This window comes from Gymnogyps californianus, chromosome 11 (genome assembly GCF_018139145.2).
Source record: "Gymnogyps californianus isolate 813 chromosome 11, ASM1813914v2, whole genome shotgun sequence".
Taxonomy (NCBI): Eukaryota; Metazoa; Chordata; class Aves; order Accipitriformes; family Cathartidae; genus Gymnogyps; species Gymnogyps californianus.
In genome coordinates this window covers 12,776,142-12,803,844 of record NC_059481.1, presented here as the reverse complement: position 1 = coordinate 12,803,844, position 27,703 = coordinate 12,776,142, and the positions used below count along the sequence as shown (strand labels likewise).

Here is a 27,703-nt window from a genome sequence, read left to right as displayed (position 1 = left end):
ACACCAAATATTGGCCAGATCCAGTGAATCATTCCCATTACTCGTGTTTGTTTTCTACAGCTAGTCCTAGGGACAACAACCCTCTGCACCGAGGCAGATGACAACTGCAGGATGAACAATTTCCTTTAATGACTGCATCAGGCCCCTCCAAGTTACCATTTTCTACAGAAACCACACGCGCCAATGAAGTAACTAGATAGTATAGTACTATACTAATAGCATCTTGCGGTAGAGAAATGCAGGGGGTAGGGGACATCAGACAGAGAAATGCTGACACTATCATAGGGGCTATCATATGCAAATAGAAAACTCAAGATAGCTCTTGGATAACCACAACAATACAAGATCTGCGGTTAAGACCTTTAAGTACTATTGTAATAATAAAAATTAGTAATTAATTAATAATTGCATGTATACTGCAGAAAGTAACCTATTCTTCCAGAAAGCTTTTTACAAATAGACTACTTAACAGCCACTTGCAGTTAGAAAAGCACGACCATAGGCATTTCTAATGGTGATTAGCACATTTCTAATGGTTTCTAATCTATATTTGAAAATCTAACAAGCCAGTGAGCATTTTAATTAAACTTTGTAATTAATATGGAAGTTGGAAGTGATAGAGTTCCATGGAAAAGTACTAGACAGGGTGAGCAAAGATAGTGATTGTTTAAAAAAAAAAAAAAACCAAACCCAAACCCAAGAACAGAATGGAGGAGGAGATAAAATGGAGAGAAGGAAGAAAGTTGTTAAATTATTTCAATGGCCTCTAAATTGTCCATGCAATAAAAAGTCATGGGTTTGCATAACACAGGACATGGAAGTCTTATTGTTCTCATAAAAGTCAGCTCATAAAATTCAGCCAATTAAATCTTTACTGTCTTAACTCTGATGTTTGTAGAACAAGGAAATAATTTGTATATTACTTTATAGATTTAAGTAGGTTGGGGGGGAGATACAGTAATTGCTCTTGGTGTGCTCTACTTACAAGAAAAAAAGCCTCATCTATACAGGACTATTTTTAGGGACAGTCTGAGAACACACAAAGTTGTCCCAAGAACTTTAACAATACTCATAATCTTTTTGAAGTGCAGAAAAATATTTTGATTTCTCACATTATGTGAAAACCCTCCCCACAACTCTATATTAAAAAAAGGAGTAGCTAACAAAGCCAAACATGCTATTACCTTAGCTATTATGCTTCAGGACAAGATTAGAGAAGCAACAACCTGTGACTGATGGCAGTCACACTGCTTAATGAGCTACTCGAAGACACCCCTGAAAAGTAGTTAAGTACAAAAATTGCGTAAAAATGACTTACGTTTATTTCCCTAATGTTGACAGATACTTAGGTCATAGTATTTACAGACCATACAAGTGATTTACTGAAGAACAAACTCATTTAATTCATGCATCAACTCAAGAGCACAGCACTTTTTGTTTTGATACAGACCAGTAAAAATATGGAAATACAGAATAACTTACACAAAATATTTTAAAATATTTCTCTAGTAAAATACTTAAAACTTGTATTCCTCAGAGCACTGGATTTTTGTGGTTATATGCTATCCAATCATCTTGTAACATCATTCCTTAAAATGAAAGCTAAGAACGTATTCTGAAGTTGTGTAGTTCCTCTCACTAAAACATAAATGCTGCTGAGTCATCTTTACTTGATAAACAAATATTTACACTGTATCTGCACACAAGTATGGGATAAAATAACATTTTAACTTTTTTTCCTCAGCATCAATAAATCTCAAGAAAACCTAAAGCTTCTGAAGCCAAGCTACCTTAAAATTCAGGAGACAGCTTGACTAACTTAAGTTTTGTCTTTGCTGCAGCAGAGTAACCTAAAGCACTTCACTATTACTCACTTACAGGGACTTTCTCCAATGAGCAGTTGTTTCACTTTTGCTTTCTTCCTCACAGAAAGTAATATGCATTCTGAATATCCATTGTAAAGGAAACTGTATAATACATTGTGAAACTGCTTGGAAGGGGACACATACAGAAAATAGCCACAAAAGGACTGTTCTACCATTGGATGCATATATTGCCTCATTGATTTACTGGGGGGTCTGCCCATTACATTCTTTCCCTGGCCAATCCATAAGAAAACACACAGATACTTAAAGAGGAACTGCCTCTTCATGGAATCATTCCTAATTTTAATCTGTTATTTTCTCTTTGTTAAAGCAGATGCCCCTAATAGCATGTATCTAGAAATGTTTAAAAATAGTTAACTGCGCAGTACATTTGAGCTTGCACATGAACTACCTTGCACAAAAAGAAATTAACATCATGTAATTAGTTTTGGATAATGCAAATTTCCTAATTCTAGTAACTTTTTCTAAATTTAAACACAATATTTAAATAGAGCAGAAATTATCTCATTTCCAATTCCCTTTTAGCCATGCTTAATTCTTATGTTCTAATCCTGCAGTCTCAAATATACCCTTAAATAACCTATTGGACTCTTCAGTGCGTTAACGTGAGCGCAAGTGTAAGTTTTAGTATTAGCAGTAGAACATTAGTTTTGACTTAAATTGTCATCACATCTAATGTAGAAAACGAATGCAAGTATACTTTATGACCGCGTATGTGGCCATACAAAGACATCCCCTGGCTATGATGACTGTTTGGTCTGTATACAGCATTGAAATACAGTATAGAGAGGGAACAGACCAGGAATCCCGATTTAGAAGGGCTTTTGGGTAATCTCCAATTATGGAAGTTACATGGAATGTTGTAAAAATTTAAAATATATTTTATTAAAAATATATAAAATTAATGTATTTTGAGAAAAACAAAATTCTACAAAAAGTGTGAAGGCTTTTTCCATCTATAATTACCATCTGACTATTCAACATTTGACATCAAATGCCTACTGAAAATGAATATTTGACACAGATTTTTGGACTATGTGGATGTTGTATGCTAACTTCTAAAGCAACATGAAACTTCTCATCCAGAGTCCAAAAAATGTAGGGAGACCCTAAAAATGTAGCAGAAGCATTTCCGCACACTGATTTCAGTAGTCAAGTTTGTGCAGAAGTGATTCCACTAGATTCATAGGGTACCTTTTTGAGGCAACAGAAACTTGTCACTTCGTAAGCTTTCTGACATTTTCCAGCTCTTCTATAGGTTTCCATTTCTGATGGATCGTTAATAGCTGGAAGAAATTCAAAGGAAAATATGAATGAAATTAGCAAAATCCCGGTGAGCATTTACTCCACTCCCACCATCCCATCATACATCAATTTATCAGTGAAGAAGGATTTCTAGTAGCTTTACATTTTCCTTTCAGAAGTAAGCAAAAATAGCAACTGATGGCATATTTAATAATTTGTTGAACAAAATCACTTGGATATTAAATAAGTAATAATGCCAAATAATTTTATTTTTCCTTATCCTAGATGCTCTACTAAACTAAGATTTTTTTTTTTCCCTTCAGGCTGCAGTACTCAACATTCTTAGTCAATTTTGTAATTCAGGAACAAGGCAAGGGTAAACAGCATTTCCTCTATACTCCAAATTTCCACTGTTATCAATGGAATTGAGTAAATGGATGTTGGCGGGGGGGGGGGGGGGGAAACATCAACCAGAAGTACACCATAAATTCAGGATCAGACCTATAATATAATAGCTGAATCCCTATCATTAAGTAATAGAGGCAAGATACTTCACATAAAGTAATAAATTAAGCAGTTCCACTTTTAAACAGATATACATCAGCTTCACATTTGCTTCCTCATTAATCTAGTTCTTACATATTTAAATGAAGTTATTAATTGTGTTGGAAATATATGCTATTTGTACTGACTATATTATTTGTATGAATTACCTTCTGAGGCTTGGCAGGATCGACAGTTTCCCAGGGTTCTGGATTGCCACTCTTGTTAACGCTTTAAGAGAAGATAAAATAAAACAGGTACTATGTTTTAGGGTGTGATCTTGCATACATTTTTCTTATATGAGCAGTCTATTGTCAGTAGAACTATTCATGTAGGTAGTTCCCTGAAACACAAGTTTACAGGTTTGGGCATTTCTGTTTTAAATTCTGAGTAGGAATCAATGATGGCTTGCTTTAGTTGCAGCTTCCAAAGCACCAAACAAGCCTATGTTGTTAAAGTATAATGTGTTATCGTAAGGGAAGCAAGCTGAAAAATCAAAACTGAACAAAGACACAGACAAAAAGTAAGGGGATTCTTACCCTGACAGCTAAAATGCCTATTCCAATCACTTTGAAGTAAATATAAAAATTCCCAAAAGCTTAAAGAGTATAGGACTTAGCTCCAATTATTAGCCAAGCCATTAAAATATTAGCGTATTCTAAGTTCATATTATCAAATGCTGTTCTTTAGATACAAGTCAATAGCCTGGTTGCAACATATCTGCATGTCATCTACCTATCTGATTATCTGAAATTCTTCATAAGAACATTTAAAACCTATTACACCTAAAATAAAGAAAAAATATAATTATTAAATCAAAAGTTAGGAAATAACTTGGTCTACGCTCCAAATTAATTTCTTCAGTATTTACAATCTGCAGATAGCTTAGTTGTTGTTAGTAGCCTGAAACATCCACATGGGTTTGGGTTGGGGTTTTTTTTGGTGCAAAACATGATGGTCAAATACCTCTGTTGAACAAAAAAGGTTAGAGTAAACTCCAAGCAATAAGTATTTTGCTTACATCACATCAGATTTGCTGAATAGGGAATAGGCAGAAAAAGAGAGCGCCCCAACTGCTGCGAAGGACACTACTCCAACCAGGGGAATGAGCTGAAAGACATAAAATGGAGAGTTGAGTTGAAGAACTAATGTCCTGGCTACAGAGCCACGAACAGGGGGAGTGAGGGTTACAAGGAACTAAGCTGTGATTACCTGTTAAGGTATGCTACCTCTACATTACTATTCACACCACCTCACTTTCAAAGCATGAATTTCAACTTACACATGTCCCTTGCTATCACAATTTCCTCTATAAGGTGCTTGTTATTAAATGGCAATGCCTGTGCACCTGCGTGAGCCAGCTGGCATCCACTCACCAAAGCGGATTATCACAGAACCAACGTCTCTGACAAACTTACTTCTTTTTTTGCTTTTAGTAGCTGGAAGAAGCTCGTGTTCATCCTCGCTGCGACTGCGGACCTGGAACAAACGGTTCCCTGTCACCGCACCCCGGGCCGGGATGGAAGACCCAGGCTCGGCCGCTGGCCCCGGGGGAAGAGGGCACGATGCCTGCGTTACCTGGCAGAGCGGAGAAGGACCGGCAGCGCTGCCGAAGGGCACCAGCGCCAGGGAGCCTGCTCTCCGCGTTATATACGCCCAGCAACGCCCGTAAACGTTGGCTGTGGCCCAAGTCACGTAGGCGGAACCTCCGCCCGCCGCACAGCGCACCGCAGCCTGAGCCCTCAGCCCGCGCCCCGGGCGGGCGGGCGGGCAGGCAGGCAGGCAGGCAGGCAGGCAGGCGGGGCGGGCGCCCCCCAGCGGCCGGCGCGGGGAGCCGCCCGCGGGCGAGCAGCGCCGCCCTCCGGCCCGCGGCGCGCAGGCGCAGGGGAGCGCACCGAGCAGTTCCAGGTCTGAAAAGGGAGGTGGCAGGAGGCAGCGGGGGACGCGGCGTGTACTCTTCCCGCCTTCTTTCCGCAACTCCTCCTCGCTCCGTTACCGCGTTACTCAAACCTTGCTTCTCCATTTCTCCTTTGTCTTCTTGTTTGTCCCCTTCTCCAGGCAGTTACCTACAGAACAGCGTATCTAGGCAAATGCACGGGAAAGGCCTCACCCTGCCTCTTTTCAGAGCTCGGCAAGGTGCATACAGGGACCAAAACAGGAGCCCAATGTCACTCTGTCCCCTTTTGCTGCAACAAAAGCTAAACCCTGGCCCAGGTTCCCATCACTCTACTGTGTTACGCAGCTCCTATCACTTCCCAATACTCCTGTCTGAGAAAAACTCCTACCAGGGGCAGGCTGGAGGTACGTGGTGTCAGCAGACTCTTGTAAATCTGTTTCTCCCTTTCCCTCTTGCCCACTGGAAAGCAGTAAGAGGAAGGAGAGGTTGCCTTTACTGCATGCTCTGCTGGCTCCCTGTAGCAAGGAGGGGACACAACAGGGCACAATTATCTCTGCTGGTCCTCCTAGGGAGCAAGTACAGAAGTTAAGCAGCAGCATCTTTGAAACAAAGGAGCTGACAGCATTTTGCTGTCCTAACAACTCTCAGGTCTGGCAATTCTAAAGCAACACTCTCAAATACTGGAAAGCAGAACAGAGAGTTACCTTGAAGGTTTTCATACTTTATCTCCAGCACTGCTGCTGAGAAACCTTTAGGTGTTTGGGAAGTTCACTGGCACTGGCCTACTTGTTGCCAGCAATAAAGCAGCAGGATGGTCCTTCCTGAGGAAATGGTGATCAAAGCCATCAAGCTGTAGGACAGTCATTTATATCTGAACCTTTTCCTAAGTTACAACAGTTTCTACTACTCCCCTTTGCCCTCCGCAGTCGCTAACTGCCTTGGAACTTCCTTTCGTGATCCATCTCACTGTAAACCGCACTGCAGTGCAGTCCCTAGTGTCCCTGTTATGAGAAAGAAATATTTGTTAATGGATTTATAACTTAAGAACCTCAGCTGAAATAAGAAACTATCTTTGACAGCGGAGTATTTCGTTCACAAGCATTTTCATGGGGAAAAGGAAAAACTAATTAAAAACTTCATACCCTGGTAAGTTAAAATGCACACTTACATACATGTAATTACAATTTCCTTTGATATATTTGTGTATTTTAGAAGACGACCTACAAAAATACATTGACAAAGAATGGTTGGGTGGGGAAAAGAATTCTGCAGAAACTGTTATAAAGCAAACTCCCTTCTCTAAAGAAGAAATTATAGTTTGAATTGATTACAGACTTACTTACTATGTGCTTACTCAATTGAAATGTTTGTACAGTAAGCAGTAACTGATCTAAAATTATTCCAAAAAACCCCGACTCCCAAACTTACAACAAGTTATTAAGCACTGACAACCTTTTCACTGCCACTATATTTTGGAATCTGCTGGTAAGAAAGCAAGCCTGTAGATATGCACATATAAAACATCTTACATTTTATATAGTATGGGACTTACTTCCTCCTATTTAACATTCTGAAAGCTTTTCTGTTTTTCAAATATTCACTGTCCTTTGGAGACTTCAAAACACATTTTAAATTAAATATTCTTATTATGCCAATGTTTGTACTGAAAAGTAGGAAATCTACAGTAACACTAACCTGTTCCACAGTGTTTTATCTAAGTATCTCAATTACTCATTTCATCAGATGGAAACCTAGCCGAAGCAAACAAGATTTTCATTTATTCTCCATTATAGAAATCACAGATTTTCCACACATGAAATTTTACTGTATTTCATACACACTGAAAACTACAGTAAGTACAGTATTAAAATGCAGGAAAGATGTAAGCCATTGCAAAATCTTTGTAATATATTTAAAAATACCTATGCCACATCACTCCTCTTGAATTCAAGAGGCTAATTCTTGATTATAAAATTTTTCATAAAATTCCAAGTCTTTTATGTTTAAGGATGGTTTTACAGTCCTCAATGATTTTACAAAATGCTCGTGTTTTACGGCAGTTGCTTCAAGTCCATTCTCTTGCAATGCCAACAAAGCAGCCTTTAAAAAGAAAAAAAAAGAAACAACTTGAAGTGCTTATCATGTTTTAAGTTGCAAAGAAGTTATTGTAAGTATTCTAAAATATTTCACATAAAACAAAATTTTAGGTAAAGTATCTGAAAACAGCATTGCATAATTTATGGTTATTTAACAATAGATAAACATCAAATAAGATTACTATAACTGTTCCATTCACTTTTTCATCTGGATTAGACAATATATCCTTGATCACTTAAACATTTGGATTTTCTTCCTAGTCTTCTCTCTTTTATACAACTTATCTCAGATACTTACGGATTTCTCTTCTCAATTTTTTTATCTCTAGCCTTGACAGTACATTCTAATTTCAGCTAAAAATGCTGCAGTTGCTTGCAGAATACAATTCATCTAAGATGTGAGCTTGGATTAGAAAGGGCCATGTGAAGCAAAGGGTAGTACAGTTCCTTAACTTCTAGTAAATTATCACAGAAAGCCTTTATTCTTATTTGGCTTTTTTATTTAAAGAATTAACCCTTGTTCAGTTCTTCTGTTTTACTCATTCTCTTTATATTTTCATTACAAACTGTGAAAGAATCCTTACTACAGATGTCTTGGTAACATCTACGAGTTAGCTCTCTTTTTTCACTGAAAGGTTTCATTTACAGTTTATTTCACAGATTAACCATGAATATTTCTTACCTCCTTGCACAGATTTTCAATATCAGCTCCAGAGAAGAGGTCTGTTAGGACTGCCACATCTTGTAATGACACATCAGTATCTAATGGAATTTTTTCTGTGCAGATTTTCAAAATGGAAAGCCTTCCCTGTAAGTTGGTGCATATTATACAAGAAAACAAAACCAACAAACCAATAATTAATCCCTCTCCAAAGCAGTACCAAATTTGAAATTAGAACTAACGAAAATCCAGAAGAGTACCAGAACAGAAACAACATTGTTTCGGTGGAAGAGTGAATAAAACACTATTAATGGAGATAACCATAACCACAAGAGTAAGCATTATCTCATATATTAAAGTCTGTTATTCAGAGTTGCTCATTACTTCATGGAAACACAGTATTTTAGACTGAAGAGTCCACATTTGGCCTGCTTTGGGTCAACTTTTTGGGGGGAAACTCAGGACAAGTAGCTACACTACCCTTGGGAACAGGGCACAAGAATGATTTGAAGCAAGGACAGACAACTTGCTATGGTACTTCCTAAACTGCAGCCTGATTTTGTAAATACAGAATTATTCCAGATTTTGTCTATTTTCTATATGCAATAGTATAACTACATACACCAGTTAAAATGTTACTGGTGTTTAAATTACAAATGTAATTATTCCTTTTTAAACTTCTTCCATGTACCTTGAGTTTGGTGAATGATCTTCAGTGAATTATCCATCAATTGTTAAATATATTATAGGAATATGCCCCCTTTGCTCTTAAAGTATGCTGGCCATTAATATCTCTCCATTTAAAGCCACGTACGGATTTGTAATACATCACCTTCAGATCTGGAGGTGGAATATAGATCACCTTGTCTAGCCTTCCAGGACGCAATAAGGCATCATCCAACATATCTGGTCTATTTGTTGCAGCAACTACCATAAAATCTTTGTTCAAAGTTTCCTGATACTCTAGCTGAGTAAGAGATGATATAAACAAATCAGTGCAACATGGTTAAGATAGATATTATCTAAAGACATTAGTTAACTACTAATGAGAAAAGGGGAAGGGTGAAAAGATGAAATATCTTTACATGTAGTTATTTTCCTTTCAATATTAGTTATTTTATTTTTCTTGAGGTAAAAAATACCTTGGTGCAGGCCAGATTAGATGACAAGGAAGAAATATAGTTAGTATCTGCCTTGATGATAAATACAGGCTTTTCTTTGGCCAGATTGTAACAAAGACCTTTTATATACAAAAATTCAGTATCCTACAATTCTGAAACTGTTTTCTTCAATTTTCCCCCAGAGAGTATCATGATATGAAGACAGAAAATTAACTACAGAAAAGCTAAACATTAAATGTTGTGAACAATTCACTGAAAAGTCCAGCTGCAACTTTGTTTAAATAAATAACTGATCATAACTGTACTGGTTTTGTAGAAGGTATGTATGAGAAAGCACTGCAAATGAAGTAGGGGAAATGCTTATAAAATGTAAGTTCAGGAAGGAACCTGTATAATAGTAAAAACAGCACAATTAGTCTAAAAAATTACCTTAGTGTCAAGCAAGAGGATTTTTGTGACAGAAGATGAACACTAACTAGTAACGCTCATTAGCCTGTGTGAGTATTTTCTTCAAACAAAGTCTCATTGAGGAACAGTGTATGTAAAAACAGTTAGCAGCCTATATACGGTATTTTCTAAAAACTAGAAATTATGACAGAGTAGAAGAGCATCTTGCATATTTTTAAGCTTGAAGATTTTAAGTTTAAATAGTGTGAATGCCAACAACCAAAATTTTTGGAACAACTGGACAGCATTTATCATTCTTCCTATATGGAAAAGGGAACATAAATACCTTTCTTTCCTCATCACTTTGTTCTTGACATTGACCCTCAAGCTGTAGTTTGCTTCCTCTTCTTTCTGTGACTTTCAGCCCAATACCATCCAACTCATTGAGAAGAACAGAAAGAACCCGCTCTGAGACACCATGGCCCATTTTGAAGTGTGACCGAGATCCCAAGATAGAATCAATCTCATCTAGGAATATTATTGCTGGAGTATTTGCTCTTGCTTGGCGAAAAACCTTTTTTTTAAATATTAATAAAGTAAAACCTTAATGCATACATTCTATCAGGTACGGTGAAAACACCTATTTACATATACTCTGTATTTTACTTAACTTTAAAGATACATTCATAATGATTGACAAGAGCTGTTTTGGCTTACGTTTACTATAGGCAAATTCTGCTTCTTATTTAAATTCTTAAATGAACTGAAAACAAAAGGGTAGAAATACTGTCAAAGTTCAAAACTGGTATAATTTTAGGGCTAGTTTCTCAGTTTATATAAATGTGAATCTGTAAGCCATTTCTATTTAATAATCATATGAGAGCTTTAACTATCATCTTTTCAATAACAAAACTTAGGCCTAACTAATACAAAAATCAAGCAAAAACAGACTATAGACCTTACAGAAATTAAAAACTGTACCTGAGACAAAATCTTCTCTGAATCTCCAACGTAAGGTGAGAAAAGGTCAGCACCACTTACAGAGAGAAAGGAACAGTGACAACTTGTGGCCACAGCCTTCACCAGTGTGGTTTTGGCACACCCTGACGGCCCATAGAGAAGAATACCCTTTGGATGAGACAGGCCCATCCTAGCAAATGCCTGAGGAAATTTCATAGGCCACTCGATACTCTGTCAATACACAGAAAAGGCATAAAATTCTTAATAACAAAACTAGAGTTCATAGGCAATCAATAAAATTGCTGAGCACATTATTTCCTCTCCTTGGTACAAACATTAATTTGAAATCAGAGAATACTAATTCAGTCTTCCTTCAAATAACGCCCCCCTTCTTAAAGTTTCCTCTGTCTCAAACAGAACAAAAGGCAATCCTTGAGAGATGATACGCAAGAGCCATCTCTGGCTACAAATTCAGGAATGGACAAATTATCTGGCTACAAATTAAGTGTTTTTCAGCTACTAAAAAACATGCTTATTTTCCCATGATATTACGCTTGGTGGTGATATCTTGTGACTGGAAGATTTCTGACTCACAAACATTGTAAAAACTTAATGTAGTAAAAAAAATGTTTAAAATACAATTTATAATCAGGTAATTTCCAAGAGAATTCATTTCCATAATGTAGCACACAGAATACCTCAGAGGACATGGTTATTAGAAACTAGCTGTTTATCTAAAGTTTTTTTACACATTACCTGTTTTAACTTTAATTTCACATCTTCAAGACCACCAATTTGCTCCCAAGTGACAGGTTTACACTCTGTTAGTCCAATTGCAGTTCGAAAAGAGGATGGTTGAATTTTTTTAAAAGCTTCTTGGAAATCTGCCATGTTAATCACTGTTGCAGTTGAATCCTGAAGAAACCCAGATAAAGCATATTAACAGTATTTTTACATAATAACTTATAATGCTGCATTAGCATGCAAAACACTTCACAAAAAGCCAAATGCAACTAATAAAGAAGCAGATTCCTGCCCTAACAAGCTTAAGCACTGCAGACACACAGATGTAACACAACGTAGAATATATTCTCTTTAATGGCAAGTTTTTACACAGGAACAACCAATTTTAACAGAAATTTAATGTTTTAGAGAAAACTACTGTTTTTCCCTACATTATAGCTCCATTACACAGGGATGTGCTAAATCAAATGGTTGCTAGTTTCAAGGTTACTACACACCAAATCCTAGAATCTCTTGAATACAAATAAAAATGTTCCAACATCCATTTTCACCACATACTGGAGAAAGTAAGGCACTTTATCTCAAATAGGCTATAAAATACCATTATTAACTACAGATGCAGGAACAGAACTAAGACGTATTTTACAAAGGTACTTGCGGTTCGCAAGGCAAATAGGCCATGTACTTATTCATTATTTTCATTTGTCCATCTATTTCTTTCTGGGATCTGTCCTGGTTTCAGCTAGGACAGAGTTAATTTTCTTCCTAGTAGCTGGTATAGTGCTGTGTTTTGGATTTAGTAGGAAAAGAATGTTGATAACACACTGATGTTTTTAGTTGTTGCTAAGTAGTGTTTCTACTAAGTCAAGGATTTTTCAGCTTCTCATGCCCAGCCAGCAAGAAGGCTGGAGGGGCACAAGAAGCTGGGAGGGGACACAGCCAGGACAGCTGACCCAAACTGGCCAAAGAGCTATTCCATACCATATGACATCATGCCCAGTATATAAACTGGGGGAGTTGGCTGTGAGGGGGGATCGTGGCTTGGGAACTAACTGGGCATTGGTCAACGAGTGGTGAGCAATTGCATTGTGCACCACTTGCTTTGTATAGTTTAATTCTTTTAGTATTACTATTGTCATATTATTATCATTATCATTGTTTTTCATTCCTTTCTGTCCTATTAAACTGTCTTTATCTCAACTCACGAGTTTTTTTTTCCTGATTCTCTCCCCCATCCCAGGGGTGGGGGGGGAGTGAGCAAGCGGCTGCGTGGTGCTTAGTTGCCGGCTGGGGTTAAACCACGACAGGATCCCAGGCTCAAATTATTTTGTGTATTATTTTCAATATTTGTAAGGTATCTGGAGGAGATGGAAGTTCTAGAAATAGGATGCTCTCTTTTTTCTACCCCTGAGTGAAGACAGAGAGTTCTACCATTCTCTGTAGATGCTCTGACTCTGGAAATTTTGCAAATATGGCTTTAAATTTCCGCTCAGCCATTCCAGATGAAAAACCACAGCAAACATATATCTCACAATTCTTGTAAAAGTCAGAATAGATAGAAAGAATATTAACAAACAGATATTATAGATATGGAATTAAGAGAATTGCTAAGAAGTTAAATTCCCGCATGCTGGGCAGTTGTATACCTTGTGTCTACAACAATGTTATATCCAGCCATATAACCGAAATGATAATAGTTATTATCACTAGCAGTTATATATTTACTTCTATTAAGAAGTAGAATTCTAAATCACTGATAGCTTCAAAAGAGAGCTTTGGTGGACATTATAGTTTAGTTTGCCAAAAAAGACTAAAGTCTCTGCTTTGCACAATCGTAAAAAGATAAGGATAAAAACTTTCAGCAAAGCTTTTCACCTAGAAAGGAGAAAACAGGCTTTTCAGGTGAGAACTGAAAGGACCAGCACAATGGCATATTTACGTTTATAACACACTTGGTGTTTTTCAGTATTTTAATTTGTGAGTTCTTCAACTTGTTGAGCTTTTCAAGTAAAGCCATGTATTAATGGGGAAAGGGTGGTACATATATTACTGACATTCTTCTTGACTAATTTGCAACCATACCAAAGAGCTGTGGAACACAGCCTGCATAGCAGCTTCTCTGCAGAGTGCTGTAAGGTCAGCTCCAACATACCCAGTTGTCATTTCTGCCAGTTTAACCAAATTAACATCTGTAGAAATCGGCATACTAGATGTAAGCAACCGCAGGATGGATCTTCTTTGTGTAAGTGTTGGGGTCCCAATAATAATCTAAACCAAATATAATAAACAAAAACTTTAAGTAGGTATTTTGCTATATTCCTCTTATTTTATAGACCTAGGCAAGCAACTTTGTCTCTGCTTTATACAGCTTACTGAAGATTTATACATACTTATACTGCAACTAAAGAATTTTACAAGAAACTTACTACCAGCACTATACAAATGACAAATACTTAAAATACCCTTCATTTACACTTACTTTCCAAGTGAACAGTGTTTGTATAAACAGTTGTTCATAAGATACTGTCAGCTAGTGTCCATCAAGGCCTGTTTTAAAGGTAATTTCAACATAAGACATAACACTGAAATAATAATTTCCTTGCATCACAAGGACTGAATTAGATTAATCCGAAAGAAAAAAATCAATTAGATAAACATTCATACATTATTAAAAACCTGGTAAAATATCGCCATAAAATATATCTCAACAACCTATAAATCCTGGAAAATAATGAAAATTATAATTGTGAAAGCATTAAAGAACTTGACTTAACTGGATGACTCAGGAGTGCATTTAGCCAGCAAAATAAATAACACTAGCAAAAGCATTGTGCATTGCATAACTGCATGTGTTCTTTCTTCTTTTGACCATTAGGCTAGCAGAAGTTTTCCAGAGTAGACCTAGCCTCTGTTACTGAAATCTGAATGGAATTTTTGACACAACAGGTTACTAGTTCTCTGTCACACTAAACTTTTAAGGAGAGATGCATAAATCTGGGATTTAAATGAGAAAAATCTAAGTCTGTAATGCTACGCATCTGTAAGCAAAAGAAAACTCTCAAGAACAGGTCCATGTCTTTATGATAAAGAAGCATAAAGACTCCCCTTGTCCATTTTCAAGTATTTGGAGCTCTCAGTTTCCTGAGCAAAATGTGCTCCCTACCTTACCCAAGCTGCAGCAAATTAAAGAAAGAAACAGGACACATGTCTCAAGCCTGTAGAATCCCACTGTGAAATATGACTCGCAGACATTAAAAAAAAAATTACTTTATTAACTGCCCCCTGCTCCACCTCAAAAAGGAAAGAAAAAAGAGAGCGTATGAATAACAGGGTTTGCTTACCTCTCTGTCAAATCTGCCAGGTCTTCTCAGTGCAGGGTCTAAGGCATCAGGCCTGTTTGTTGCTGCTATAACGACCATCTTACCCTCACTACCTACACCATCCAGTAGTGTTAGCAACTGAGCAACAATACGATCTTCAGGAGCATTGTTTGAACGTCCTCGCTTTGGGCATAAAGAGTCAACTTCATCAATAAAGAGAACGGTTGGGCCTTCACACGACATTTCTCTGCCCTTTTCAAAGACTCTTCGCAAATTCTCTTCACCTTCTCCTGGTCTTGAACCGTAGAGGGCTGGGCCACTGATGCAAAACAGATATGCACCCACTTCTTTTGCTACTGCCTTTACCATAAGAGTTTTCCCTACACCTGGGGGCCCTATTAATAGCAATCCATTTGGGACAGAAAGCCCTAGCTTCTTAAAAGTTTTTGGAAAGCGGAAAGGCAGATCAATCATTTCTTTCAAAGACTTTCCCACATCATCTAGTCCTGCAATTGAAGTTTTTGCAGTGTCTTCTGATACATGTCTGTACCATTCAAGAGTGACCACCTCCTTAATTTTTATGCTTGTTTGGGGGGTTATCAGTCCAGCTTCATCCATCAAAGGGTCTACAGACAATATTTCAATATACACCACGGGATTTTCGAGATTTGGGGCAACAGTAACAATGTAATGAAGTGAAACATAAACATTTCTTAGCAGTTCTCTGAGTGTCTCCTGCAACACTGCTTTGGGAGTCGACTTTTTCAGCGCAGCACTCTTAAGGACCGCTTTCACAGTCACCTTTTTTAACTGGCAATACGCCAGAAGCTTCAGCTGGCCGACATCCAGCGTGAGGCCCTTCAGGTCCCTCGCAGTTACACCTGCGGTTCTGCAGGTCAGATCCACCTGCAGGTACCCGTCCGCCAAATCGTGCCTGGGCCACGCCGTGCACAAACACCGGCCAGTAGGCAGAGAGATCCTCAGCGGGGCGCCGATCCTGGCTCCCAGGAAGGAGAGGGTGGCAGGCCCTACCCTGCACCTCTGTGTGCCTTCATCTCCCGGGTCCAGGAGGAGCAGCTTTAAGGCTGCCGCCTCCATCGCGGACTTGCGCGGCGTTCCCTCCGCGAGAGAGGACAACAACCCCCTCCTCTGCGCGGCCCCGTCCAGCTCCTTACTCACCCCGCCTCGCCCTCCCGTGGGCCCCACGCTCCGCCAGCGCCAGGCCTGCCCGGCCCGCTGCGGCCGCCCGCCACTCCCAACCCCCGCGGCTAACCGGACGGGCGGACCAGCTCCCGCGCAAAGGCCGCGCCGCGCTGACAGGCGGCCGCGGCGTCTCCCGCGCATGCGCCACAGCGGAGCACGCGCACTGGGACGGGGCGGGACACCGCCTTCCCTCACGCTCCCGCCTCCGGCGCCGCTGCGGGCGTTGCTTTCGGAAGCGCTGTTAAGCCGGCGAGCGTGAGGTGGACGCTGCCTCCTAGTGATGGACTGCCCAGCTGCCAGCCCTCTCTCGACTTTTTATACCCTCTTCCCACAGTCGAAGTGGATTGAGCCCCCTCCTCATTGCCACTCGGCTTGTTCTCCACAGAGCTGGTCTTGGCGCGGCTCGCTCGCCTCCCTCATTTCGTCTCCTCAGCGCCTCCCGCTTGTCGGGTTGGCGCTTCTTGATGTTCCCGAAAGTTGGGCTTCCCCTTTCCCGTGTCCCCTGTCAGTGCTTTCGTTGACTCAGGGTAGCACCTTTTTCACCAGCGGGTGGGGTTGAGTCAACTGTAGGTGCTGGTTAAGAAAAACAAGCGGGGAGCCACACAATTGACTTGAGAAGCTGCTGATACAAGTAATTACAACACCGATATTTATTCAACAATTGGTAGAACTGTAGTAGTATGTTGCTCTGACAAGCGCTCAGCGTTTAAGAAAAATGAATTGTATAACTTTTTGGTCCACTGCTGCCTTAAATTGTGCCATGAATTGTGCAGTACTTTGATAAAAACCTTCCAGGAGATCTGTCAGCATTGTGGGATACAAGATAAAATCATGATGTATAAAACCTAGTATGTGCATAATTTTATTCTTGCAAGTAGCTTCTTTGTAAGTAAAGTTACACATGTACTGAATACATACAGACTTCATGTGAGACCACATACATACAAGAATTGGGATCTCAAATACACGACACTAGTCAGATGTACTTATGTTCACAGAAAACGCAGAGGGGGTGGTTTACACCACGACTATGAACTGTCCAGCATGTATTTTGAAGGCCTCTGGAGGGGAAGCATAAGGAAATCTTTTTGATGGTGTCCTGCGTAGTCACATTCCTTACTGAACCAAGGGCTGTACACAAAATATTTCAGTAAGCCATACGAACAAAAGCAGGCAATGTTAACAGAGCCAGTTCAGCTAATTTTAAATGCTGAGTACGAACTCAGAAGAAAGGTGTAGGGCTGAGCAGTGTGAAAACCAGCAAGCCTTCTCTTTATGCCTAATTATGTGCAAAAGGGCCTATGTTCTATTTCCTTTCAATTCATAACCAAATTTTCTCCTTGCAGTGTTTATTTTCTGTTCCTTTTCTCCTGGATATCTTCTTAATGTTTCTTTTCATAGCATGTTTTTGTACTGCACATGTATGCAAATGCTTATATGGAATATGCTTATGTGGAATATGCAGACTTATTAGGTATTTAGTGTGGGACAGGCTAATGTCTGTCCAGAGAATGTACAGACAAAAGATTATAAGGAGCTTTCATTCCAAGAAAGAGAATGTGTTTTCAAGCCAATGTCTTATAAACACATTCTCTTGTTTTATTTCTTTCCGTCAAAGGTTCTCGTAAACATGAGTGCCCTCAAGTACATACTCGATTAAACAAAAAACATACTCTGTTTAAAATGGCAGATTTGTGTTTCAGAGTTCCAAACTGTAAGTGGTAGACCCTCTGCTTGGTTTTAAAAAGTTGTGTTTAGGAAAGAAAGGTATGGAAAAGTGCATATTTGAAACGAGCTCTGTGGTTTATATTCATATATAGTTGTTCTTTGTAACAGACTTATTGTAACATCTGGAAAATCTGATTTCTTATGAGAAGGAAAATGCCTGCAAATCTAATCTTGAGTGACAAAAAATTCCAAATAATAGCTGTTAGAATTATTGATTTGAGCTTCTGTTGGCTTTAGTGAGGACAAGTTTAGGTCTTCTTGCTGATTTTTTTAATGACAAATGCATGGAAGAGGTACTTTGCAGTAATCCATCTATTTTTCCAATTTAAAATTTACTTAGATACAGATTTGCATAAATATAATTGGATGAGTAGCACAGCAACAGTCTCTTTTCCTTCCTGCCTTCTTTTTATCATAATTCCATGATCAGTTTAGAAAAAGAGAGGGTTCCACCCTTTATCAGCTTCATTATATAATTCCTGTCCTTCCTTTTAATAAGAAAAGCATCAGTACGGCGAAGATGATGAGCTTGTTTGGTGTAGTACTATTTTTTTTTTCTTGGTGAGTTAGTTAACTGGCACTAAATCTTGATTTTGTGCATTGCACTGCCATGCAAATGCTTGTGTCAGTGCAAAGAATGGCTTGAAATGGGCGGGTGGAAGAGGAGGGAGGGCTGTGACCTCTTTTGGTGGCAGTTCCAACTTATGTCATCACATTGATTGTGGAAATGCAGGTGACGGTTTAGGGGAAAAACAAGACAAAGCCATGAGCCTGCTTGGCAGGTATCTACCAGTAATAATTTCTGAAATATGAACAGAATACTTCTTGTTTCACAAAAATGTGAAATGGGAATGAAGTACTAATTCATGAAACACAGTAGTCCTACATAAGAATAGTTAATTTGACAGTGTTGATGCACACTGCTAATATTTTGGGTTTTATTCTAGTTACCTGTAAATTAGTTACTAAGTGTAAAACATACATGTAACAATAAGATGCTTGGTGTCCAACATAAAAACTGTGATATTGTTGCTTGATGAGCACATCTCAGTCAGTGAATTTTAACTTAAACTTCTTCAATTTTTAACTGTAGTATATTGTTGTATTACTGAATATTTTACCTTAAGGCACTGATAGTTTAGTTCTTTTTAGTATAATGGAGCCCAAAAACATTAATATGACTTTTTGAAAGTGCACAGGATTGGCTTTTGGAGCAAACTGTGGGATCAAGAATTTATTTATATATTTTAATAGAAAACATCGCTGAGTGACATTGCTCTGCTTTGGAATGCATACCTTTTAATAGCCATGCTCCTGAATAATTTACAGACCCCAAAATTAACAGTGACAAAATGGCAAAAAGGTTTTCCACCAAGAATCTAGTTTAAACTGTCAAAAAAATAAAAATAATGTTTTAAACAGTTTTCTTACCATTCACTAGATGGCAGCTGATCTTCAAGAATGGCTGTATTTCTTCTTTCAGATCTGATATTTTGAAGGGAGTAGTCATCAGTCCGTGGAGAAATCAAATATTGTCCAGCATTGTCTTCACTCCATTTTTAATATGAAATTGAAAAACCAGCACAGTGAGTGTTCAGATAATTTTCAGCTTCACTACTGTTTCAGCTTTTTCATGTTGGGTTTGTTGCTGTTTATTTCTGGGGAAGAATGTTCCTTTATTCTTTGCTTTCGTATTTAGTGGGCCAGATTAACTTCTTTTTAAGGAATATTATAATATTCTAATAATATTCTAAAAAGAAAGAATAATATTTCTGTTTTGTATATATGTATTGGGTTTTGGTAGAATAAAATAATGTTCAAAATTCCCAATTATTATAACTCATAAAATGAAAGTAACTGTGTATTGTTACAATAATTCCCCGCATACGAAGTAAAGAAGATATTAAGCTGATCATATTTTTGGTAAGTTTGACTATATCTAGTATCAGAACTGAAATTTTTATTTAAAACTGTCAAATTAACAGTGTCTTTAACATAGCCTTTTTTAAAGGTAAATGGATTTGAAAATGTGCTGTGATTATCTATTAATCAAATAAAGACAGCTCAAAGTGAATAGATAGCATGTATATACTTTAGGGCAGGATTGTAGTATTTGTGAAGGTTCTGTGACTAAGTGTAAATGCTGTATTATACTTATGCTAGATATTGCACATTTCAAACACCAGGCTCTGTTATAACAAAACTTCATAGATAAATTGTAAAGACATGCTTAGAAAAGGAGTGGAAAGAGCTTTTGTATGTCTGCATGTCTTTATGGGAGGGCCACCCTCAATGTGTTTACTTAATTTTCTAGTGAACATCCAGTCTTGTATCTTTATACGGAAAAAGTTCCCACTGCAGTTAGTAGGAATTTTGGATGTGCAAGGCATGTGAGGTTAGGCCCTGCATTTCTCAAAGAAGAGTGCGGAAAATCTCTGCCTACTGCCAGAAAGCTATGGTGAAGTTACTGCACCTTAGATAACACCCATGCTGCATCTCTGCTGGAAGTTATTGCCGTCACTGCAGATGCATCAGAAAAAGTGTGCCTGCACCTGAAGTCTTCCAATGGAAACTCAGTTGTCTTAGCTTAAGTTGCCAAGGAAATTATTTTATGCTAAGACACTACATTTTCTTGGGAGTGACTTGAGGCCCAACTGCACATTGCGTTCTCTTGACACTTCTTTGGGGTGGTAGCCTTTCCAAGAGGCGGAAAATGGGCAGCAGCAGATAATTTAACAAGACACATTTATCAATTTGTCAATATTTGTCTTTAGCACCTTTTGATTACTACTTAGAGGTGCTTGGTTGTCTGTTTCATCATAATATATAATCCAGTGGTTCACTAGATCTTATTTTGGATATGGAATAGTGAGATCCTTGTGTGGTATTCAATATAGGAATGAGAGCAGACTGTGGAGAATTACAGAAGGACCATACAAGACTGAGGGACTTAGCAGTAAAATGGCAGATGAAATTCAGTATACATAAATGTGAACTGATGCACAAAGGGAAGAGCGATCAAAGGGAAGGGCCACTTTTATAGCCTCAGGATAGATGATTCCATGAAAATGTCAGCTCAGTGCTTGATGTGCAAAAAGCAAATCAAATGTTAGCATTAACTAAAAAAGGAACAGAGAACAGAACAAAAACCATCTCAGTTCCACTGTGTAAGGTTGTGGTTCACCTGTACATTAGATATTGTGTGTACTTCTGATCTCCTCTCCCCCAAAATCTGTAGTAGAACTGGGAAAGGTTCAGAGAAGGCAGCAAGAATGATCAAAGGTATGGAATGACTCCAGTGCAAGGAATGACTAAAAGTAGGCTGTGTCTTCTCAACACAGAAAGAAAACTTTGAGGTGGCTATGGAAGAGATTTGCAAAATTATAATTTGGATAGGAAATGCCTGTTTTAAGGGTCTCTTCCAAAGCCAGAACAACTGATGCTACTCAGACCTGTGTTCAAAACAAAGAAAAAGAGGTAATCCATCACATGGTGGGTAGTAGATCTGTAGAACTTCACTGAAGGATGCTGTGGATGCAAAATTGTATGTAGGTGCAAGGGGAGACTGGACAAGTACTTAGAAAAGGATGCTGTTCATGAGAGTTCTCAGGATTGAGGACGTCTGCGTGAGAAGAGAGCTCATAGGGGATTGCTGAAGAGCCACACTCCCATTGGTGTCAGTAACTTCTGCAAGCTGAAATCGTTGGAAACTGGGAGTGTATGAGAGCGGAAGTGTCATGCATACTTATTCTGACTGTCTATTGCTGACTGCTGTTCTCAGTTTTCTCTTTTTAAAGGCACATTCTTGAAGCATCACATGCTTGTTTCTTAAATTATGCGAAGAATTCTATAAAAATAATTGGTTTCAGGCATACAAAATGTTAGGTACATGTTTTGTATTCACATTTTCCCTCTTAGAATATCCCACATAGCAGTTATACAGATTAGTGTATAGTTTATATAGAATTGTCTTGCAGCTTTCTAGGGATTTTCCCAGTACTTTCTACGAATTTTCCTAAATGCTTTCAAGGAATTCCCACTGTGATTTCTAGGAATTTTCCTTGTGCTTTTAAAGAATTTTCAAGAATTCTCCTTTGGCTTGATAGGAATTTTCCTGGTGCTTTCTGGAAGTTTTCCTTCCTTGCTTTGTAGGGATTTCTGCCAATGCTTTCTAGGAATGTTCTATTTTCTCTTCTGTTTTCTAGGGATTTCCTGAGTGTATCCTAGGAATTTGCCTGGTGATCCAGCATGTTCCCTATGCTTTCTGGGAATTTTCCAGGTACATCCAGGAATCCCTTCTGTGCTTTCTAGAAGGTCTTTCTAGAAGAAGAATTTCTAAGAATTCTCTCTGTGCTTTGTAGGAACATTCCTGCATTCCAGGAATCTACCCAGAACCATCTAAGAATTCTCCCCAAGCCGTCTAGGAATCCTTGCCATGCCTGCTTTGAAGAGCTGCTTGAGCAGGAGCAAAATTTAAAGTACTTGGGTATGAAGCTAGTTGTTCAGTAGATCTATTTTCCCACCTGGAACTTAGCTTGAAAAATGTTTAACACTTTTTTTTTAGACTTCCCTTCCTCCATGCCACAGCTATGTATTGTACTTTCTTCTCTCTCTTCTTTCCTATGGTTCAGATAGATAGATTTTCTTTTTTTCCTTTTACAGGTTTTATGATAGGTCATATTGGTTTCTTCAGAACAACTTTATCACTTGTTCACACATTCACAGAGTATTCATGTCAGACTGTCATTTAGACTGATTTTTAGAGCAGGACTGTATATACCATTGAGTCTTAACCTGAAAACTTCAGATAAGATAATGTAATTTACAATTTTTATCGACAGATCAGTAAAAGACATTGATCTGCAAGCAAATATTTGTAATATAGTGATAGCACAAAGACTAAGTACTGAATCAGAAGGTAATTAAAGTAATTAAGAATGAGTTCTATGTGAAACACCTGTATTACTCTACCTAGCATCACCTGCACTCAGGTTGTCATTTTTTCAGGTGCTTGCTTTGCTTAATCCACTAGTCAGTATACCTTTGGCTCCTGATAATTGGTTTTTATATTTGGGTTCAATGCTGTAAGGAAAACAATCTCTTGTCCTTATTTGAAGTATTTTTATGAAATTTGAAATCCATTTTCTTTGGAGACAGTAGAATTAGATAAATGCATTAGCAATGAATCCAGTTGTGTTAGCATGGGAAACAATCTTTTAGGAAGGGAAGCTCAGTGATTAATTATGTTAGAAAGACTTTGGTGGGTTTGTTTTCATTTCCTTTTGTTTCCTTTGGTTTTTTTCCTAAAACCTGTCAGGGCTCAGAGTGCACTGACAGGCCTTAGTTACCCTGACCAGTCTCACCTGAGGCCTCCACCCACATCTCCACCCATGAGCCCGGAGCTCTATTTAAGCCCAGGCCTGGGCCTTGACTCTGTGATGGCTTGAGCTATGCTGTGGGTGTGTCTGTCTTCAGAGCTAGCTGTGGTATAGCTGTGGACCTTGTTGTCTAGGACTGACTTCCTGGTTTGCCTATGGACATGTTTTGTTGCCAGGTTTGTCTGATGACCTGGACTTATAGCTATTATTCCTGGGCCTACATTACTTGGGTACTGGAGGCTTTGGTTTAGACTTGTGAGGCTGTGCCTTGCCAGCCTTGTTATCAAGTTTGGCTACTGGTTTCCTATCCCTTATGGAGCTGCTGGTGCTTGCTGTTCTCTGGCAAGACCTTTTCACGGCATTGCTGACACATCAATAGTATGTATCAATGTGTACATTAGAATTATTCTTTATGAATATGGACTTTCTTGTTTGTGAACTGTCTCAGTTACCTGTAAGGTTTTATATTTTATGTGCTTGTTCAGTTTCTCAATAAACAGCTGTTAATTGGTATGGGTGTCTGCAACTATTATTAGAGTTCCTGAGTAGATATTCTATACTGTCATCTCTTGTTACTTATTGTTGCAGTGTCCTGTTTGTATACCTTTATTCAAGCTTTTAAGAATTTCTTGTATTTGTACATACCATGAAAGCCAGATCATAAGTGATTTTTCTGCTGTCCTTAGGTGGCTAAATTATGTAAGTTATGGTAATGCATAATGGTATATGCTGGTCTTTTTTTTGTGAACTCTGAGTTGCTTGGTGTAAAATTGTGTCTGTGGTGCTGGCAAAGTCTTACTTAAACAATTTGAGACAAAGAATCATATGTTGTACTTCTAGACTAGGACCCTGGAAACAGTATACTTGAGCCTTCTGGGTGCTTCGTACTGTAGGTGTTTAATAATAATTATATATTGCAACACAGACTTCTCGCTAGTCTCATGTTTGCTGCTGATAATTGCTGACCTTGGGACAGCTGTTTTGTCTCTTAACGTATTTAAATTTTTTTTCTAAATTGTAAGTTGATTCTTTAAGTCTGTCTTGTATTTTTTTTATCAGATCTTGATAGCTTTGGAAGTAGAAGTGTAAACAGAAGTTCTTTATCTGAGGATGATTCTCTTGAAGAATAACCATGAGCAGCATTGCCTTAAAACTGGCTGAAAATGTGAAGAAAATTGCACGTTATTTGTAGCAATATTGATCATTAATAATGAGACTAAACAAAATTTAAAGAAAATATAAAAGCTACTACAAATTATTGTCATTCTATTTTTTGTTGAAAGATACTTATACAAAGACCTGCAATGCACAAATAGTTATTAAATATATATGATATTAAAAACCGTTCAGCAAAGAAAAACAGAATTGTAAAGAGGGAGATAGTTGACACAATATAGAGAGAATATGAGAAAAATAATCTAATACAACTATGAACATCAGTTAAACTTCATTTGGATTGCTAAAGGTTGGTCCCTATAATTATTCTTTATCATCTTCCCCTTTTTGTTCTCTTTGCTTTTACATAAATAGCCTGTGAAGCTTCTCATCTTTCAGTCCCATAACAAGCAGGGATGTGAACCATAAGTTATCTTTTTGTTATTTTCTTTCAACTCTCTGAACAAGTACTTAATTAGTAAGCAACAGTTTCATGAGATGAGCTGTTTTGAGCTTAACAGCTTTCCATTGCTGAAGGGGAGGCAGTCCTGTTCTGATCTGGGTTCTTCCACTGCTTCCTTTGGTCAGCCTTAATACTTGTCTAACTCCTTTGTCACTTGATTCAACATGCTAAACTGACAGAGTTTTTCCTTAACTTTCTCTTTGTTGTGTATGTGGTGCTGGTGATGAATTGGCTCACTAAAGAACAAGGTCAGTGCATGGGGGAAAGCTGGGAGGTGAGAAAAGCATAGTTGCTCCTTTTGGTAGCAGTGAGTTGTTGGACTGACTTTAGCTACTTGCTGGACAGTACCTGAGAGCCTGAATGGGTATATCTTCTTCCCCCCCTTTTTTTTTATTCCTTCCCTTTCCCCTTCTAATAGCTCAATATTTTGAGTGAGGGAAAGCAAGCAGAACTGACTGAAGCATGCTGAGTAGGTGAATAACAGCTCCATTTTGTGGCAACTTGTGAAGTTTAAAAGGAACACATTAAAAAATAATCAACTTTCTTACAGGAGAACATTAAATTCAAAATTAGAGCTCAGAAAAGATAAGCACAAATCTTGGGCTCCTCTGTTCTAGATGTTTATTGCCCAATGTTCTGTCTGTGTGTCTGTTTCCCTCTCTCTTTTTCTAAAACTGTCCCAGGAACAGTTTTGTGAAAATCAGTACTTTTCATGGAATACTTTCAATTCAGTAAATGTATTTTTGTAGCAATGTCTGACCAGGTCTATAGATGGTTTATGTAGAAGGAGCTTTTTATCTGGGGTTTTATTTTGGACACTTGTCTAATTGGTGAATGTATTTATTTAAATTGTACTATTAATAGTGAGTCTTGTTACCACATTTTCATTGCATACTTGGGAAAGGTAGCCTCTCCAATACTACTTAATATATTATTTTTGTAGGGCTTGTCAGAGAAATAGCTTTGGACAGCAAGGGTGTGGTAGTTTCTGCTTGGAAGTAATTGGTTTAATTGTCTCATTGAATGGAATGCAGAATATTTTATTCTGTTTTTAAAATAAGGAAATGAACACTCTCTAAACAGTACTTGTGATTAAAGGTCATTATTACCGTTTGTGGAGATACACTGAAACTTGTGTGATTTCCCTAATGTACAGTGTCCTTACAAAGCATGTTAATATTGTCATAGCAATCCTTTAGTGTTTTATTTATGCTTTTATACAAAAGTGTAGGAGAAGTACAAGAAACAAAGCATTAATATAATAATTCATCTCTTGGAAGGGAGTGTTTATTGTGTAAGGGGCATCATCAGAAGTTGCATCTAGATCATCATTTTGATTAAACCCTGGATGGAACTATTCTTTACAAATTAGCCAATTCTCTCTTTGAACTGCTTTATTATACTTTTGCCTTCTGCAAGTTCTGTGCTCACATATATAACAGTGTGTTTTACTTTTTGAATTTGACTGTCTGTGAAGGTCTACAAAATTTTTTCCACTTTAAAGTTATCTGTTGCCAAATAATTTCTAATAAATTTTAGCAAGGGTAGAACACAAATTTAATAGTGTTAAAATGATGATTGCATATCCAAACACCATAGGTCAGTTTAATTTATAGTACCTAATGTCTGAGGTGTTTTTAAGAATATATTGCATTGTCTGAAATTCTGAAACAGAAGAATGGTGCTATATTCCATTACTTAGTAAATTTTATAAGGGCTTTGTTTTTCACTTATGCGGGTTGTCAGGGTCTCCTTCGGTGAAAACTAGCTTGATGCAATAGTGCCTTGTAGAGAAGAAATCTTTAGGTAAGCTTTCCCATGAGTGATTTCTGTATAGGGTGAAAAAAATATGGTGTCTCCAGTTTCAGTTACTGGATGGTAAGCAGTTAATCTTATTGCTGATAATATATTTGCATTAAAAATGGATAAGCTGGTTTCTTTTATAAAACAATATGCTGGCTGAAAATGCTAATGTAGATTCTGTTTGGTTTAAGGATCATTGTATCACAGAAATGTACTGCTGGAAAAAATACTTATTCTGTCATTGCCTGGAAATTCAGTTATAAATTACTTCCCTCATTCTTGTTTTGGTGGTTCATACAAGAACATATTAAAACATCTGTTAGAACAGTTCTAAACTGAATAATGTTAAACAGAACTTTCTTCATATACTTTCCACTTTTTTCTTGTAAAAGGAGGACAAGATTTCTAGGAGAGGTAATACTATGGTTTAGTTTTATAAATGTTTATTTTTCTATTAAGTATACTTGGTCACAAGTGTAGTTGATTAAAGGTAGATACATTAATTCACAGCTCACTGTAGCCTACTATCAAGAGTTGAAAATGAGAATTTAAGCTGGCACTGCTGCCATGTATACTTATCATGGAAATGAGACCACAGTTGTTCACTGCAGGAAGAGAATTAAGTATGCTGTTTAGAAAGAAATACAAAACAAAAAAAACCAAGCAGCCTAATTGTGGGAGGAATATGAGCACCTTCAACTTTCTGAGACAACTGAGGTCTTGGCATTACCTAAGAAATGCTGATTACATTGGAAAATCTGACTTCAACTTAGTACCAGTAATTTGATACAGATATACCACATGCATGGTATGAATTGAATTCTGTTAGTTAAACTATTGTGTTCTGAACTAAGTACAATGTATTTGTGTGTTTTCTGCTATACCAATTGTCTTTCAGGCATCAAAAACGCTACAGTATTAATAGAAGTCATCTGTGTTCCTTAAGAGGAACAAATAACAGTCAAAGTGGAAAGGGACCAAGACAGCCAAGAAAGGTCAGGAATCTTGGAATAAGTTCCATGAGGATAGTATAAAGACAGTATGAAGGGAAAAGCAGGAGTTCTTTAAACAAAAACATGCAATTTTTCTGTCCTTACAGTGATGCATGTATTA

At 37.8% G+C, this 27,703-nt stretch overlaps 2 protein-coding genes and 1 long non-coding RNA gene across 3 annotated transcripts in view; 1 reads left to right on the top strand and 2 right to left on the bottom strand.

Moving 5' to 3' along the window:
- Positions 1 to 1,378: 1,378 nt before the first annotated feature.
- C11H15orf48 (chromosome 11 C15orf48 homolog) lies at positions 1,379 to 5,291 on the bottom strand. The gene is made up of 4 exons (XM_050903226.1): positions 5,093 to 5,291; positions 4,696 to 4,784; positions 3,845 to 3,905; positions 1,379 to 3,172 (listed from the first exon to the last, which is right to left on the bottom strand). The coding sequence occupies exons 1-4, from the start codon at positions 5,132 to 5,134 to the stop codon at positions 3,104 to 3,106; spliced, it is 261 nt and encodes an 86-aa protein (XP_050759183.1). The 5' UTR covers positions 5,135 to 5,291; the 3' UTR covers positions 1,379 to 3,103.
- A 2,066-nt stretch (positions 5,292 to 7,357) lies between these two features.
- SPATA5L1 (spermatogenesis associated 5 like 1) lies at positions 7,358 to 16,873 on the bottom strand. The gene is made up of 10 exons (XM_050903507.1): positions 16,793 to 16,873; positions 16,062 to 16,301; positions 14,882 to 15,979; positions 13,623 to 13,808; positions 11,553 to 11,711; positions 10,818 to 11,027; positions 10,183 to 10,410; positions 9,161 to 9,295; positions 8,350 to 8,475; positions 7,358 to 7,671 (listed from the first exon to the last, which is right to left on the bottom strand). The coding sequence occupies exons 1-10, from the start codon at positions 16,871 to 16,873 to the stop codon at positions 7,519 to 7,521; spliced, it is 2,616 nt and encodes an 871-aa protein (XP_050759464.1). The 3' UTR covers positions 7,358 to 7,518.
- A 6,416-nt stretch (positions 16,874 to 23,289) lies between these two features.
- LOC127020496 (uncharacterized) overlaps positions 23,290 to 27,703 on the top strand; it is a 49,432-nt gene continuing 45,018 nt past the window's right edge. The window contains exon 1 of the long non-coding RNA XR_007767083.1: positions 23,290 to 23,547. This is a non-coding gene — a long non-coding RNA (uncharacterized LOC127020496). The remainder of the gene's footprint in view (positions 23,548 to 27,703) is intronic.